General features: G+C 35.6%; 1 protein-coding gene across 8 annotated transcripts in view; it reads left to right on the plus strand.

Annotated features, from left to right (window-relative positions):
* The window catches only part of GALNT3 (polypeptide N-acetylgalactosaminyltransferase 3), a 53,970-nt gene that overhangs the window by 23,986 nt on the left and 12,876 nt on the right, over positions 1-17,108 (plus strand). For 7 of the 8 annotated variants that reach the window (XM_036319711.1, XM_036319714.1, XM_036319709.1 and 4 more), the window contains 5 exons: positions 420-1,043; positions 5,166-5,338; positions 12,450-12,599; positions 14,864-15,098; positions 15,595-15,712. In XM_036319711.1, the coding sequence (XP_036175604.1) occupies positions 529-1,043; positions 5,166-5,338; positions 12,450-12,599; positions 14,864-15,098; positions 15,595-15,712 (1,191 nt within the window). In that variant the 5' untranslated portion in view covers positions 420-528. The remainder of the gene's footprint in view (positions 1-419; positions 1,044-5,165; positions 5,339-12,449; positions 12,600-14,863; positions 15,099-15,594; positions 15,713-17,108) is intronic. The other variant, XM_036319715.1, reaches the window with a different exon arrangement.

Below are 17,108 nucleotides of genomic sequence, written 5' to 3' on the forward strand. Positions count from 1 at the left end.
ATCAATGATGGGAGAGAATCATTGATTGACTGCCTCCTGCACGCCCCCTACTGGGGACCAAGCCCACAACCTGGGCATATGCCCCTGACCAGAATCGAACCCGGGACCCTTCAGTCCGCAGGCTGATGCACTATCTGCTGAGCTAAACCAGCTAGGGTTCTAATATATTTTATAGTCCTGATAGATTGTGGTTAATTATATTTGTGTTCTTCCAAAAGTATAATTTGCCCCCTGGTGGTCAGTGTGCATCATAGCAACCGGTCGTTCTGCCGTTCAGCAGTTTGCATATTACCCTTTTGTTATATAGGATAGGAGTATTTTGTTTGTAGCTCTTGTTGAGTTGTTGGTTGAATGAGTGAATTGAACCATACTGATAGGAATGAATAGTAACTAATGTCATTTATCATTTCTGTTTATAGGTATTACCATTTAATGAAACCTGCTTGCCAGCAAATCCATGATAAAAAATATAATTAAAAGCGGAAACTATAACTGTTATTTGTCAAGTGACAAGCTTTTAATGTCAGAATGACTCAACTAAAGCGACTAGTGAAATTACATCTTAAAAGACATTTTCATAAAAAGTTCTGGAAGTTTGGTGCAGTAATTTTTTTCTTTATAATATTTTTGATTTTAATGCAAAGAGAAGTAAGTGTTCAACAATCCAAAGAGGAATCAAGGATGGAAAGGAACATGAAAAAGAAACCCAAGATGCTTGATTTAATGCTAGAAGCTGTACACAATATTAAAGATGCAATGCCAAAAATGCAAATAAGAGCACCTGTTAGGCAAAGCATTGATGCTGGTGAGAGACCTTGTTTGCAAGGATATTACACAGCAGCAGAACTGAAGCCGGTTCTTGACCGCCCACCTCAGGATTCTAATGCACCTGGTGCTTCTGGTAGAGCATTCAAGATAATCAGCCTAAGTGTTGAAGAGCAGAAGGAGAAAGAACGGGGAGAAGCACAACACTGTTTTAATGCTTTTGCAAGTGACAGGATTTCTTTACACCGAGACCTTGGACCAGACACTCGACCTCCTGAGTATGTTGAAGAGTATTCATTGTCTTCTGTTTATCATCAGGGCTTGCAGGGGAAGGCTGTTAGCTAAGAAAGTTGCTTGTTCTTTAGCCACTCTGAGAGGAAAATATATCACCAATTATCATTTATTTACTCAGTTTTAATTACTTTTTCTTTTTCTTATTGAGGCCAGATAGTCGTATCTATTCCTGGTGCGGCATTGGAGATGTGAAAAGTTATTGTCTTAGAAATTAGAATATCGAATTCTAGATCTGACATCTATAGAATCACAAATAAATTCTTTATTTGAAACACTTTAGTTTCCTCATCTGTTAAGAAAGAAATACAGGACAGTTTTTATGGAAAATATGGGAGTTGTCTCCATTCCTCTGTGTATTACTGTAGAATAGAAATGATTAAAACGTATGCCAAGACTTTGGAGCTGTTAAATAGCAATATTTTATGAATCAAGTCACAGACTTTGTGGTTACTCTCTGTGCTACAATTATATTTCATTATATTTAAGAATGCCCTGTGTTTTATGACCTGTCTTTTAAGGGACAATATTGTTATAATTAGTAATTCAACTATGATTCTTTTCTCTATGGTTTTGTTGAATAAGTCCTGGTATTATAGATCTGTTTCCCTCCAGCTTCTGAGAAGTCAAGATTGCTTTTTATTGTCACTTTACTTACATGCTTATTTCAAGTATATAGTATTTTGATTAAGTTTTCCTCCAGCTTCCTTTATACTGTTTGTCCTTAGTTATTGAACCATTTTGTTATCTTTGAGGTAGTGGTCAAATGCTGTTTGAACTGAAATAGCTAAAATGAATTTCTAGCGCTTTCAAACCATCTATAGATTTGTTAAAGTTGTAAGACAGAAAACTGTAAGCAAGCAGTGCTACATATTTTGCTTTCTGGTTATAATAAAAATATATTTGGAAGTGAACCTAAAGAAAAGGACTTAGGTCTATTGCTTCATTCATATTTTTCTAGATTTATGATCTGATCATAAATACCTGCTCCAACTATGAGTTCCTTAATGTTGAAGTTGTGTAGATTAAATTTCTGTTGCTGTATTATTTTTATTTTAATTTTTAAAATCCTCACCCAAGGATATGTTTTTGAGAGAGAGAGAGAGAGAGAGAGAGAGAGAGAGAGAGAGAGAGAGAGAGAGAGAGAGAGGAGAGAGAGATATGCATGAGAGAAACATCAATCAATTGCCTCCTGAACTTACCTCACTGGGGATCAAACCCACAGCCTGGGTATGTGCCTTGACTGGGAATCAAACCAGTCATCTTTTAGTGCATGGGATGATGCCCAACCAACTAAGCCACACCATCCAGGACTGTCACTGTATTATAATCTGTGTGATTCAAAGTTGGGTTGCTCATCAATATTAAATAAATGTGTAAAGAAATAAATGAATGTCTAACAAATATTTTAGCTGTTATAACAAGGCACAGTTTTGTTATGTTAAGTTAAAACGTAGTATTGCACTTCACTGATCTGGAGAAAGGTCTTGACTGAAAATCAATTCACATCACAAATGAAGAAACCTACTTTTTATTCTTTAACATGATAATCAATGCCAGCTCAAGATAAACTTTTCCCCCCAATATAACATTTAAAAATTACAGTAATATTCAATAATGTTCATCATTAAGTAAGTGGGAAATAACTAAGCACGTAAAGAACCTTTTTTTTTTTTTGGATAGGCATGGGTACCTATGACTGTGAAGAGCTGGTGAAGACTTAATAATTTGCTACTTTAAATTTAACCTCTATCTGCAAGGAACACATTTTCTGAAGAATTCGTAATCTTTTCTTTGCTCATTAGAAATATAGGTCTAGTTTCTCCCAAAACCAGATGTGACTGATTGAGCACTTTTCTATTTGCCAAATCTTTCAAAAGGCTTGATTAGAAATATGCAGTCACTTTGGCAAGTTATTTTAATTTCACTACTTTAAATGACATGTGAAACAGTTTTTAAAGCATAAGTTTAACATGCTAATTGTTTCCAAATAAATGAGGTTTATGAAGTAATATAAAATTTCATTACCACTTGCATTAATGATATGACATGACACTTTTATTTGATATTAGTGGTTATCAGTTAAGCAAATAAAGCCTCGATTAAACCAAGGGAAAGCATTGTAAGATTAAAATGATAACATTTTATTAGTGTGAGTTTTTGTAAAAAATTTATACTTTAAATCTTCAAGACCTTTTTGTAATTCTTGATTAATATTACATTAGTTAGTCACATGGCAAATAAATGTAGGGAAACATTTTTTAAAATCTTGCAAATCTCTCCCCAAAATGCTTATAAGACAGGAAATCATAAGGTTTCTTTTTTTTGTTAAAAAAAAGAAAATATGGAGTTTTTCATAATTTTTACTTATAGTTTGTTAGCTTATAAACCTTTATGTCTGAAGATACAAGCTTATATTTAGTTATTTGTTTCTGTGTAATTAAGAGTACCATATAGGATGAGGTAGTTTATGTTTGGATGTTATTTTTAATTAGTAGTTTATCCAAAATTCAATTTAGAATAAATAACTTGTTTACATCTATCAATGAGGATGAATGTGATTATTTGCTCTGACGATATATGTATATTACACTTTGAAATAACAAATGCACTAGAGAGTAAAATCACTTTCACTCAGTCAATTCCTCTATTTTTTCTATCCGGTGGTGTTGATACCCTCTCAATACTTTATTCCCAGTCTAATTTTTTTTTTTTTATCACTACAAATATTCTACCCTAAAGACCTCCTCTTAGAAAAGAATCTAAGACACATACATATTGAGGCCCGGATATAAAAGTGGTTAATGAGAGTTTGTAGGATATCTTTTCCCAGGGTGGCAGTCCCAGGCCTCCCGTACCATACTGGAGGCTCTGGTTTCCCCATTGGCCCTGGCAAAGGGACTAAAGTGCTCTGGGCCCTTATCTCCATGAGTGAATGATTTACTTCCTTTTCTTTGTGTTTGACCAGCACTTGTTCACACACTGTACTTACAGTGCCTTTTGACTGTGTGGGAGACTTTTGTACTCTGTTGTCTGAAATTATACAACCACTTATGGTTTTTAAGTGAACTTAAAGATAAACTTATTTATTTATCTTTTCCATATGTTCTAGGTTCACTATGTTTGATTTTACAATGTTTTGAAGCCCTCTCCTGCATGTTATTTCATTTGATCTTCACCTCAATGCAATAGGCCAGGGGACTGGAGGCTGTACAGGTCCTCCCACACCCCAGTGCTTCATATGAAGACAATTTTCACAGAGGAAGACATTGTTATAAAAATGAATCAATTTATAACTTGTTTATAGCTAATGGGTAGCACAGTGCCATTAACCTGTCAAAAATTACTAGTGTTGCTCTCCTTGTGCCTATTGATGTTTCATGTGGTAACAGAGCACAGGACTAATAACATGGATTTAGGACTTTTATTTTAAATTTATAAATGTATTTTTAAGAATATTTAAAGTACCTTGTCTCATTTAATTAAACAATAGATTGGATTATTGGAGCAAAATCTTTGCTGAATAATGAAAATCATGCATAGCTATGTAGTACGCTATTTTCCCCCTATTGGTTCAAATATAGATTAAGTAAATTGATTAAATAAACTTGGAAAATATTACATACTTAGGAAAGTATCTGATTTAAGATAATCTGTACATATATGAATATTTAATTAATTTGCAGTTTTAAAAATTACAAATAAGAAAAATGTATGATTTCCACAAGGAAGGAGAAAAACTTGATTTTTATTTGACTAATTCCAAGTATTTGTCATTTTTATAGGTGGTCTCACTTGTCGGTTATTTTCCTTATTGAAAATGTTATTTTTATGTAAAATTATACTGTTGAAAAAGTTTACAATAGCATGTTCTCATCTTTGACATGCAATACATATGAGTGGCCATGATCTAGGTCTTGTAAAGCATTTTGTTTTGCTCTACTTATGTTTATACAGCATTAAGATTATCTTACATAGTAAAAAGTCACAAAAAACTATTCACTACCATTTCTATAGTGATAAAGGTTAGATAATAATTTTGGTAATGGCATAGCTATGATATAAAGTAATAAAATTCATAATTGTTCTTCTACTTTGACTTTTTCTAGATGTATTGAACAAAAATTTAAGCGCTGTCCTCCCCTGCCTACCACCAGTGTCATAATAGTTTTTCATAATGAAGCATGGTCCACGCTGCTTAGAACTGTCCACAGTGTGCTCTATTCTACGCCTGCCATACTGCTGAAGGAAATCATTTTGGTGGATGATGCTAGTGTAGCTGGTAAGAAAGCATATGCAAATTAGGTTGTTTCCCAAGTAAATCCATATGGTGTTGTCCAATGTCTATTGAGTTATATTGTACTCTCAGATGCCATTTCAGAACTTGAATATAATAGTTTGGGTGCTATATATGGTGGATGAAAGTAGAATCCATATTCTAATATTTTGCAGTTCAGAAATGTATAAAACACCATTGTTCATAACTTTGTAGTCTGAAATGTAACACTTATTGTAAGGAATAGTCATTAAGAGCACAGACTTGAGCCTGGTGTCAGACTTCCTTGGTGTGAATCCCAGCTCTGGTCCTAACCAGCTATGTGACTTGGGAAAGTTATTTAACCCTCTTTTCCCCTTACTCCCAATGCTTTAGTTTCATTATCTGTAAAGTGGAAAAAATGCCATATCTCATCAAGTTTATTGTATGATATGTAATATACCATAGTTTATATACCACTAGTTTAAGAAGCTCTCATAGCCAATTAAACTAAGATGCTATTGATTATAAGAAGAATTCAATTGTGCAGTTTATAATTGAGGAAGTACATAAATAGTATATAATTCTTAGGGTTGTTTTGAAAATTAGATGAATTAATATAAATAAATGTAATTAATATAAATAAGTAGTTAAAAATTACTGAGTTATCACATCCTGTTTTAGTTTGGTTCTTAAATTTTTCAATATTGTTTGCAAAGTTAGCCACATTCTTTAATACATAGCTACTTAAAATTAAAGTCAAGAGGCACTTACTAAATTATACATTTTAAATTGGAATTGCAAGGCTAATTCGACAAATACTCTAATTTGCTAAATTTTCAGACATTACAAGCATTTTAAATACCAAACAGATATAGATTGTTTCAATGATTACGACATTTATTCTTGAATGAATCATAGTTTGGAACCAGATTCTTTAAGGACAACTTCCAGCTCCAACACTAATTAGCTGTTTACTCATCTGTAAAATGGGGTTGGTATTCTTTCATCAAATCCAAAGCAATATCTGTGGTAAGATAAACCATTCCTTTATGTGTCATGAGAAGAAAAAAAAAGATACTGCAGATTAAGTGACATGTTATCAATTATAAGCTGTACCAAGACTTCAGAAATGGTAATAAGTGAATAAAACATAAATTATTAACCTATTTATTTCTAATATACAATTACTTATTTAATAATTTTTACATATAATTCTAAACCAGTGGTTCCAACCTTTTTTCTGCCATGCCCCACCTAAGCATCTATATAATCCTGATGCTCCCCCCCTGCCCCCCCCCCGACATATAATTCTTACTAGAGGCCTGATGCACAAAATTCATGCAAGGGGTTTGGCTGTGGTGGCCGCCTCTGCCTCAGCCCCCGCCACAACAGCTTCATCTGGAAGGACGTCCAGAAAGACGTTCGGTTAATTAGCATAGTACGCTTTTATTATTATCGAATATTCAAAAAATGAACTATTCACGTGGAGGAAACCTTAAATGCCATTAACTTGGTCTAAACAAGCTTCCAAAGAATATGGCATCCATGAAAGAGAAAAATAAAAGAGCAAAAGGGCAGTTGAAGTACTAAGGAAGAAATCACTAAGAAATTGTTAAAAAAGTAACATGAAGTATATGAAAAAATAGCCAAATGGACATAAGACACTGGGGGATAGGGGAGGCTAGGGGACTGTCTAGGGCGGGGGGGGGGGGGGGGAAATGGACACATATGTAATACCCTTTGTATTACTTTAAGCAATAAAAAATATAAATAAATAAAAATAAAATTTAGCAACTTAAAAAAAAAGTTTCAAAACATAATAGAAAACTGAAATGCATAAATATATCACAATATATATTTATATACTGTAGATGAGGCCCCTAGAACCATAAGAAATGCAAGAGATTCACTGTTAATAACTCATTCTAGAATTGCCTCCCTTAAAAATCAAACACACCCCTGTGGAGTGTGTGCCCCACGTTAGGAACCACTGTTCTAAACACTCCTGTGGTTTCAAAACAAAATCTCAGTGAATTGAAGTTATGTTCTCAATTTACATTAACATCTATGTGGAATCAGGTTGCTTATCACCTGGGGATTTTTTGCTTGGATGTGAGACATATTTACCAGATGGCAAAGTTTTTATAAAATACATTTTTATTGATTTTAGAGAGATAGGAAAGGAGAAGGAGAAGGGAGAGATTGAAACATCAAACAGCTGCTACCTACATATTCCCTGGTGATCGAGCCCACAACCCCAGGCAGGTGTTCTGACTGGGAATTGAACCATGACCTCCTGGTTCATAGGTTGATGCTCCACCACTGAGACATACCGGTTGGGCCAAATGCGGAAGTTTTATAATTCAAGTCAGTTAAGCACTTCATGCAGATCTCTGATTTGAATCTTTAATCCTCTTACCCAGGCTACTTTACCACTCAATTGTAATCAACTAATTTATTTACTGCTTGATCTGTTCTGAATTCTTCTTATCCTTGCAGTTTGGACTGCAGCCCATAGAGTTTAAAGTGACATCTGATTAACTTCTGCATACTTCATATGTTTTAGCTTTAAAAAACAACAACCACTTATCTTAGAAATCTTTCCCTCTTTGGTTTCTTGAACTTGATTCACAGATAATTCTTATTTTGCTTTATTTTTCAAGTAGTGAAGCAATAGGGGAACAGTAAGGCTACTTCTCAAAAGTCTTCAGTTGAAGGAAACTTTATTATTTAATTGCACAAAGAACATTAATAGAAGTAAAGGAAATAAAAATGAAAAGTGACATCTATTCATAATCTTCCTGTTTCAATTATTTTAATCTTTTCCTCTTTTAATCATTATCTACTATAGAACGTTTATCTAATTATACCTATGTCATAAATCCAGTTTTGAAATTAGACATGTCACAGAACATTATTAGCTCATTTATTTTGCCTTCAAAATTTTATTTTTAATGACAGTTATGGACTAGATGCATTTTATGTAACCATTCACCTTTATTCACCTCATTGTTATTCTATATTACACTGTAATAAATATCCTTGCACTTCTGTTTTTCTTCTTTTGAATTATATCTTCAGATAAGTTAGAAGTAGAATTGCTTGATCAAAAGGGTGTGAATATTTTTATAATTCTCTATAGCAATTAAGGATAGATTTGGGTTTTCTTGGCAAAGGCTATCTTTGCATATTAATATAATTCGTCTTATCGAGTCAGAGCTGTCTAGTAAATACCCACTGTGGAAAAATGTGTCCCTACTTGCTGTAACTAGCTTGTGAAGTAGAAACCACAATCCCTGATTTCATCTGGCTTAGGGAAAAGCAGCATAAGTGTGCCATAATCAAATAACAGATGTAAAGGGTGTCCCAAAATTCACGCAAGAAGTAATTTTGATAGAAAACACAGGTTTATAATTAAAAATTGTAATTTTTTTTTACTGATTCATAAAGTATACAGTAAAGGGTTATGTATGGAATAGCATATCGGGTAAATGGCCTCCACGGCTTTGCTGGCACATACGCACTCTTGTTGAAATTTTATCATGTTGTGATAGCGAGCACCATTAACTGTTATTGCCTGAGCAGCCCCATTTTCGAAGAAGAATGGTCCGATGATTCCTTCAGCCCAAAATCTGCACCAAACAGTGACACGTTGTGGATGCATTTGTTTCTCAACAATCACTCGTGGATTTTCTGAGCCCCAAATGCGACAATTTTGTCGATTAAGCCATCAAGATGAAAATGAGCCTCATTGCTGAAGATGATTTTGTTTGAAAAATCAGCATCCACTTGTTGTTGTTCCATAATCCATTCAACGAACTCTATTTGCTGTGCGTGGTCAGTAGGCTTCAGTTCTTGAGTCAATTGAACTTTGTAAGCATGAAGATGCAAACCTTTCATGAGAATACACTGTAGAGAGCTTCTTAAAATGTCCAGTTCTTGACCACGGTGCTGAATTGATGTCCCTGGACTCTCAGCAACACTCTCACGAACTGCTTCGATGTTTTGTGTTGAACTTCTTGTTGAAGGATGGCCAGAGTGTTTAAGATCACTAATTGATCCAGTCTCCCTAAATTTTTTAATTAATCTCTTCACAGTTGATGAAGTTAAATCACTGTTCCGACCATATTTTGTACGAAAATTGCGAACTGTAGCTGCCAAACCTTCATTATTTTTAAAATATTGCTCAACTATAAAAACATGTTCTTTCGTATAGCACTCCATTTTTAATAACCCTGAACTGTCAGCTGTCACGCTATCTTTTTTTTTTTCGTTGGCAACACTTTATAGCACAAATGGTGTAAAATTCAAATCTTGTGTGAATTTTGGGACACCCTTTAGTTAAATATCAATGATAGCAAAACAAAAGATAATCAACATTTACAGAATATAGGCCCTGTGCTAGGCCCTCTCTTAAATGCTTTAGTTGTACAGTAACCTCACATTTTATCCTTCCAACAATCTTTTGTGAGGGTAAATCCTATCATCCCCATCTTAGAGATAAAAAAACTAAGTTACAAAAAGGTGAAATAACTTGCCCGCGGTCACAGAGTTAAAAGTAATGGTGCTATAAATTGAACCCAGGAGGTCTGATCTTATAGCTTTGTGCTCTTAGCCTCACAAAAAGTGGGTGTAGATGGGGACTAAATTTAGGGGCCGGATAAGAATTTACAGGAAGTTTAGAAGGTGTGGGCAAATAATTTTTTTAAAAATTCAAACAATGTTAGGACTTTTTTTTTATGGAATCTATAGTGACTCCAGTTTTTAAAAAATCCACATTAATACCTTTCAGATGTTTCTATTTTAAAAGTCTATGATTAAAGCAGTAATTATATTTTTAAGAAAAATTGCAATCTTGCTTGTCTCTCAGAAAATTAATTCTGAGAAACTTAGAAGGTGTTTAAAAGTTAATCTATTACTCTGAGACAACAATGTTTAGATTTATTTTTCTACTAAAATTGTTCCTAGACTCTCACTTCTTTTATGAATGTTTGTTTTCAATAAGCAGCTCTCTTATCTTTACCACTGAAGCACTGAAAAAAACATATATAATCATAGATGAAGCCATCTACATTTGCTTCTGAAATCTGGCAGAAGCAAATATCTACAATAGGACATTTATTTATGTTTTCAATATTCCCTAATCTTTTTTAAAATTTTTATTGACTTCAGAGAGGAAGGGAGAGGGAGAGAGAGATAGATAGAAACATCAATGATGAGAGAGAATCATTGATCAGCTGTTTCCTGCATGCCCCACACAGGAGATAGAGCCCACAACCTGGGCATATGCCCCAATTTGGAATCGAACCGTAACTTCCTGGTTCATAGGTCGACGCTCAGCCAGTGAGCCATGCCATCCAGGCTCCCCTAATCTTTTTGAGGCTATCCTATGGGCCCAAGAAGCCCACTGGAAGGACTGCATTGTATAGTCAACAAGAAATTGTTTAAAAATATGAATACTTGACTGACCTGATTAATGTGTTTTCTTTTACCTACTATCTTAAATCTTGCTTATAATGTCTCATTCTCATCCAAATTGAAACACTTAATATCTCAAATGATACATCTGTTACTAAAATTTTGCTTGTTTTTAGCTTCATTCTTGATTCACATGTTCCCTTATTCCATATTTTAATCAGAAAAAATTCTGTCAGGAGACTCTAAAACTTGAAATTTTTCTGCTGACTGCAGAAATATTCCCAAACTGCTATAGCCTTGAACTTTCTTACTTTAAAAAAGAACTATGTTTTTATTGATTTTTTTTAGAGAGAGGAAGGTAGAGGGAGAGAAGATAGAAACATCAATGGCTGCCTCCTGCAAGCCCTCTACTGGGAATTGAGCCCACAACCCAGGTGTATGCCCTGACCAGGAATTGAACCAGCAACTTTTTGGTGTGTGGGAGGACACTCAATCCACTGAGCCACACCGGCCGGGCTGGACTGTCTTACTTTTGCTCAACATTTTGGTCTTAAATTATTTTGATCACTGTCTAAGTATCAGAGAATCCTTTTGATACTTGACATTTTTCTTCACATTTCCAAATTAAATAATAATTTTAAAAAGCATCAGATCTTTTGTTGCCCAAATTTAGTTTCTTTACTTCCTTAGTTAATTTTCTCAGATCTCCAAATGCATTTTCTTGACTCCTGGGTCCACTCCATTTAAAGTCTTTCATTTTGCCCCAAAGTATTAACATGGCATATATAGAATCCTATATATATATATAATAAAAGGCTAATATATAAATAGACCAAATGGTGGAATGATTGGCAGACACTCAATGCAGGAGCTGCCCTCTGGTGGCCAGTGCATTTCCACAGGGGGAGGTCCGCTCAGCCAGAAGCCAGGCTCAGGACTGGTGAGGGCTCCCAGACTGCGAGAGGGCGCAGGCCAGGCTGAGGGGACCCTCCCCCCCCCCCACAGTGCATGAATTTCGCGCACCAGGCCTCTAATCCTATATAATAAAAGGCTAATATGCAAATAGACCAAATGGTGGAATGAGTAGCAGACACTCAATGCAGGAGCTGCCCTCTGGTGGTTAGTGCAGTCCCACAGGGGGAGGTCCGCTCAGCCAGAAGCCAGGCTCAGGACTGGTGAGGGCTCTCAGACTGCGAGAGGGCACAGGCCAGGCTGAGGGACACACGCCCCCCCCCCCCCCGCCCGCCCCCCAGTGCATGAATTTCGTGCACCAGGCCTCTAATATGTTATAATGCTATATGTTACAATAGTCCAGATTTACATGTGTAGTTTTTTTTCAATGAAGAGTTAAAGATATAATTTTTATCTTTTTTAAAAAAATATATTTTATTGATTTTTTACAGAGAGGAAGGGAGAGGGATAGAGAGTTAGAAACATCGATGAGCGAGAAACATCGATCAGCTGCCTCCTGCACGCCTCCTACTGGGGATGTGCCCGCAAACAACGTACATGCCCTTGACCGGAATCGAACCCGGGACCCTTCAGTCCACAAGCCGACGCTCTATCCACTGAGCCAAACTGGTCAGGGCTAATTTTCATCTTAATGGAGAAATGTGTGTAACTGTTACGATTATGAATGTGGTTTCTTCATTAACTTTCATGTGTCATATATGAAAATAACCTTAAGAGTTAATCCTGGTTTTATTTTTTTTTACAGAGTACTTACATGATAAACTAGAGGAATATATAAAACAATTTCCTATAGTAAAAATAGTCAGACAAAGAGAGAGAAAAGGTCTGATCACTGCACGGTTGCTAGGAGCAACAGTAGCAACAGCTGAAACGCTCACATTTTTAGATGCTCACTGTAAGTATATATGTGTAGACATGGTTGTAACATTTTTCCTTCCCCTACCCCCTAATTTAAAAGGTAAGGAAGCCTTTTCTTTAAATGCCTAATTGCATTTTCTTTAACATCATTTTCAACTGGTGATTATAGCATTGACAGCCCAAGAAGATTATAGCTTTAGTACACAGGGACTTCCTTTCACTTATGCAAATTTCTTGCCTTCTTTGCAATTAAAGCTCTTCAACTTTAATGTCTTACAGTGGCCAGCTTCCCCAGCAAGTTATCCCTGCTTGGGATCTTTTTCTGATGCTTGTTCTATTTTTTTTAAAGTGTTTTTATCCTTATTATTCTTGATTCCTATAATTAAAAAATATTTTTATTGATTTCAGAGAGGAAGGGAGAGGGAGAGAGAGAGAAAAAAACAACATGAATAATGAGAGAAAATCATTGATCTGATCAGCTGTCTCTTGCATGCCCCCTACTGGGGATCAAGCCTGCAACCCAGGCATGTGCCCTGACTGGTAATCAAAACATCAATCACTGAGCCACACTGGCCAGATGCCAGATGATTCCTATAATTTTAGATGAGTGAAAGTTTTTTTGTTTACATGTAGTCAACCCTATCATAAACTTTGTTCCTATACTAACACTTTTAAGTTGTATATTTCAATTCTTCTCCCCCCCCACCACACCCCACGCTTCCTCCCCCGAGGATTCACACACTCCTTCTTGTACCAAGTTACGGGTTCCCCTTCCAATTTCTGGTATCTCTTCCATGAACATTGTCAGTTGTTGCCGGTTTTTTTCCTTTGATTTTTATGTGTATGTGTGGGTTTTTTTTTTTTTTGGTGGTTTTGTTTCTTTTGGTGTTGTGTGTGTGTGTGTGAATGATTCTATATAATAAAAGTGTAATATGCTAAGTGTCCGACCAATCGGTCGACCGTTGCTATGACACGCACTGACCACCAAGGGGCAGATGCTCCAATTGGTAGGTTAACTTGCTGCTAGGGTCTGGCCATTGGGACTGGGCAAGAGGGCTGGACACAACCTGGAGCCTTCCTGTGGTCCCTCTCTGGCTAGCCAACCAACCTCCCATGGTCCCTCCCTGGCCAGCCGGCCCCCATTGGCCCCGATCAGCCTGATCGCCTCCAGGTCGAGGGACCCAACCTGTGCATGCATTTGTGCACCAGGCCTCTAGTTTTAAATAAATCTGCAAAATATCTTTAGAGTCAATGTTTAATGTACACATTAGGTATTACTGAAATGTCATTTTGTCCCTTCAGCTCTAAGTTTGCTATAGTGGGTATTACTTTTTGTATGAGTATTTAGCTCTGAATTTGCTAGTCCTTGGTTGTGTTTGACCCAGCAAATGGTAGTGAGCTTACACTAATGGTCACAGAGGGGCTTTTGGATTTGTTGGGAGTCTCTTTAGAGCTAACACATCCAGTATTCTCTTAATTCCAGCCACTTAAAAATGAAGAGAGGTCTAGGGTAATCCAAGAGAGGTGATTTTAAAAGGAAATGGTTCATCCTCCAGTCTTCCCTCTCTTGGCCCCAAATGATAATAATGTCAGACTGGACCTTCTTCCCCTCTGGGCGAATGTGTTTGAAGTTCCTCCTGAACCATGGCTGTCCAACTGCCCTTGTTGGGAGCCCTCTATAGGACTGTACATGTCGGCATCTCCTGAACTCTCTGTGTTTTGTGAGCTAGCCTGGCTTATGATGAGGGCCCAGACCTTTCACAGCATTCCTTTGCCCCACCTTCCATTAAGGCTGGGATAGGCTTGAATGTTCCTTCTTCTCCAACTGCTAAAATCATAATATTCTGACTCCTTGACTTACTTTCTTCTCAGAGCCAGTTAGAGGAATGAAAATTTTGATTACTCCATTTTACTCAGGGAAGACCAGTTTAAGTAAGTCAGAATACATTTGGGGCTAGATGGTATGGATCAGCAAAAAACTTTCTTAAATTCATGGTCCATTAGAAAGAGAAATACCTCATCTGAAACTTAAATACACTGGTATCATTTTGCTCCTTTTCTAAGTTATAAAATGGAACATCATCTGTAGGAAAATTTTCCCAATGATGCTGAATCTTGTTTACTTTTTAAATCCTACCTTGATCTCTTCACAAGAAAACTTTAAGAAACCTCCCCCTATAAAAATGTTCAAAATACAAATGACTTTGTTCTCATTTCTCTGTAAACCCACTTCCCAAAAACAAAAGCAAAAAACAAAAAAAACAGATTTCATTGAATTAATTACAATTGTATTCCTTTCAGGTGAGTGCTTTTATGGTTGGTTAGAACCTTTGTTGGCCAGAATAGCTGAGAACTACACTGCGGTTGTGAGTCCAGATATTGCATCCATAGATATGAACACATTTGAATTCAACAAACCTTCTCCTTATGGAAGTAACCATAACCGTGGAAATTTTGACTGGAGCCTTTCATTTGGCTGGGAAGCACTTCCTGATCATGAGAGGCAAAGAAGGAAAGATGAAACCTACCCAATTAAGTAAGTTGAGGGTATACAAAGTCATATATCTGTATAAATGGATACATGTCTATTTCAATTATTTGAATATGTATGCAGGCTTTGCTTTTTATCATAATTGCCTCCAAGATAACTCACCCTAACAAAATAAAGAGCACATCCATTGTATATGTAGGGAATAGAGAATTCATTTATTTATGTACTTACCCATGATTTTAGTGAGTAAGAATTAGCATTAGGTGAGCTCGTATGCCTTCTTTGTAATTATTACTTAAGAATCTTTAAGCTTGGTTAGAAGATACTTAATAATTTTACTACATGAGAAAGGATACTTAAAATACCCTCTCCCCAACTTGACTTTGAGGAAAGCATTTTCAGTTTTTGTTAATCTATCTAAGAGCTTTGGAATTAGAATCTCTCTTTAATATGTTTATGGATTTGATTCAGTTGTTCTTTAAAGATTTCTTTTTTCTTATTTGACTTTTATAATACAGTTTGACAATGGATTATTTTTCAGAACACCCACTTTTGCAGGAGGCCTTTTTTCCATATCAAAAGAATACTTTGAATATATTGGGACTTATGATGAAGAAATGGAAATCTGGGGAGGTGAAAATATAGAAATGTCTTTCAGAGTAAGTTTATAAACATAGCATACCTATAAAACAGTGAAATCCATAGTTTGTTCTAATAGGCTGATTACCATGGATATATGTAGTCTTTACTTTTTGTGCTTTCTAAAATTTAATTGCTAGAAATTTTAGAATAGGATATTTCCTTTAAAAATGTAACTTAAGCCCTAGCCGGTTTGGCTCAATGGTTAGAAGGTTGGTCGGCCTGCGGATTGAAGGGTCCCAGGTTTGATTCTGGCCAAGGGCACATGCCTGGGTTTTGGGCTTGATTCCCACTGTGGGATGTGCAGGAGGCAGCCAATCAATGATTCTCTCTCATCATTGATGTTTCTATCTATCTTTCCCTCTCCCTTCCTCTCTGAAATCAATAAAAAATAAATAAAATAAACTGTGCAAAATGATTTTAAAAATATAACTTAATATATTTATTCATTGCTGCCAATGTAACAGGAGGAATCAGTTAAATGCCTGTGTCCAGGCAATGACACCAATTAATGCACTTGTAGCTACTGAATTCCAGCCAAGATAAATATAATTAAATCTAGTGCTTCAGGAAATAAGTTGATTCTCAAGGGAGTCAGAATGGAGAAACATTTATGTATAATTTTAAAGGACATTGAATTTAACTTTTTGGATTAAATGAGATCCCCATCCCTAAACATATGAAAAGTTAATATGAGAAACAAAACAAAGGCTTTGGATGGTCTCCATATGTACTTATTTGATTTCATGAATTCATTTTCTGCAATGACTTTGTCATTCATTTTTATCCCCTACATTGGAATGTAGTGGAAAAATAACTGAACCTAGGAGTTAGAAGATTTAAGTTTTGGCTCTGACTCCATCTATCACATAATGGCAGTGATGATCTTAGCCAAGTATGAACTGCTGAAGGGCAGGGGTCTTGTTTTATTCATTTCAGTATTCCCAACCCTTCACACATGTTAGATCTCAAGCACAGTTTGTTGAATTGAACATATCACTTAGTTTTCTCATTTGTTTAAAAGAGAGAAAAAAAAATTTGATCTCTTGCCCTAATACTAGCTCATACTATTAAACATTATTTTAGATTTTTTGCTTAGTGATTATTTATGGCAGAACTAATTGTCAAGATATTTAAGTGGATAGGTATTGATTTAATGATTTATCATTTTATTTAGAGTTTAATGCAAGGATTTTTTTTTTTTACTATCTCTACATACATATGAGTTTTTGTTTTTTTTTTTTTATAAATGAGCAGTTATTTATAAGTTTAATAGATTTTACTTTGGTAATAATGACTGTTCAGAATTGTTGTCTTCACTAAAAATTGGATATGTAAGGGATAATGGAGTGTGGGTTCATTTACTCCAAGGTCACTAGAAGAGAGTAACCATATAAGTTGTATAAGAAGACAGAA

This window comes from Myotis myotis, unplaced genomic scaffold (assembly GCF_014108235.1).
Source record: "Myotis myotis isolate mMyoMyo1 unplaced genomic scaffold, mMyoMyo1.p scaffold_m19_p_8, whole genome shotgun sequence".
NCBI lineage: Eukaryota > Metazoa > Chordata > Mammalia > Chiroptera > Vespertilionidae > Myotis > Myotis myotis.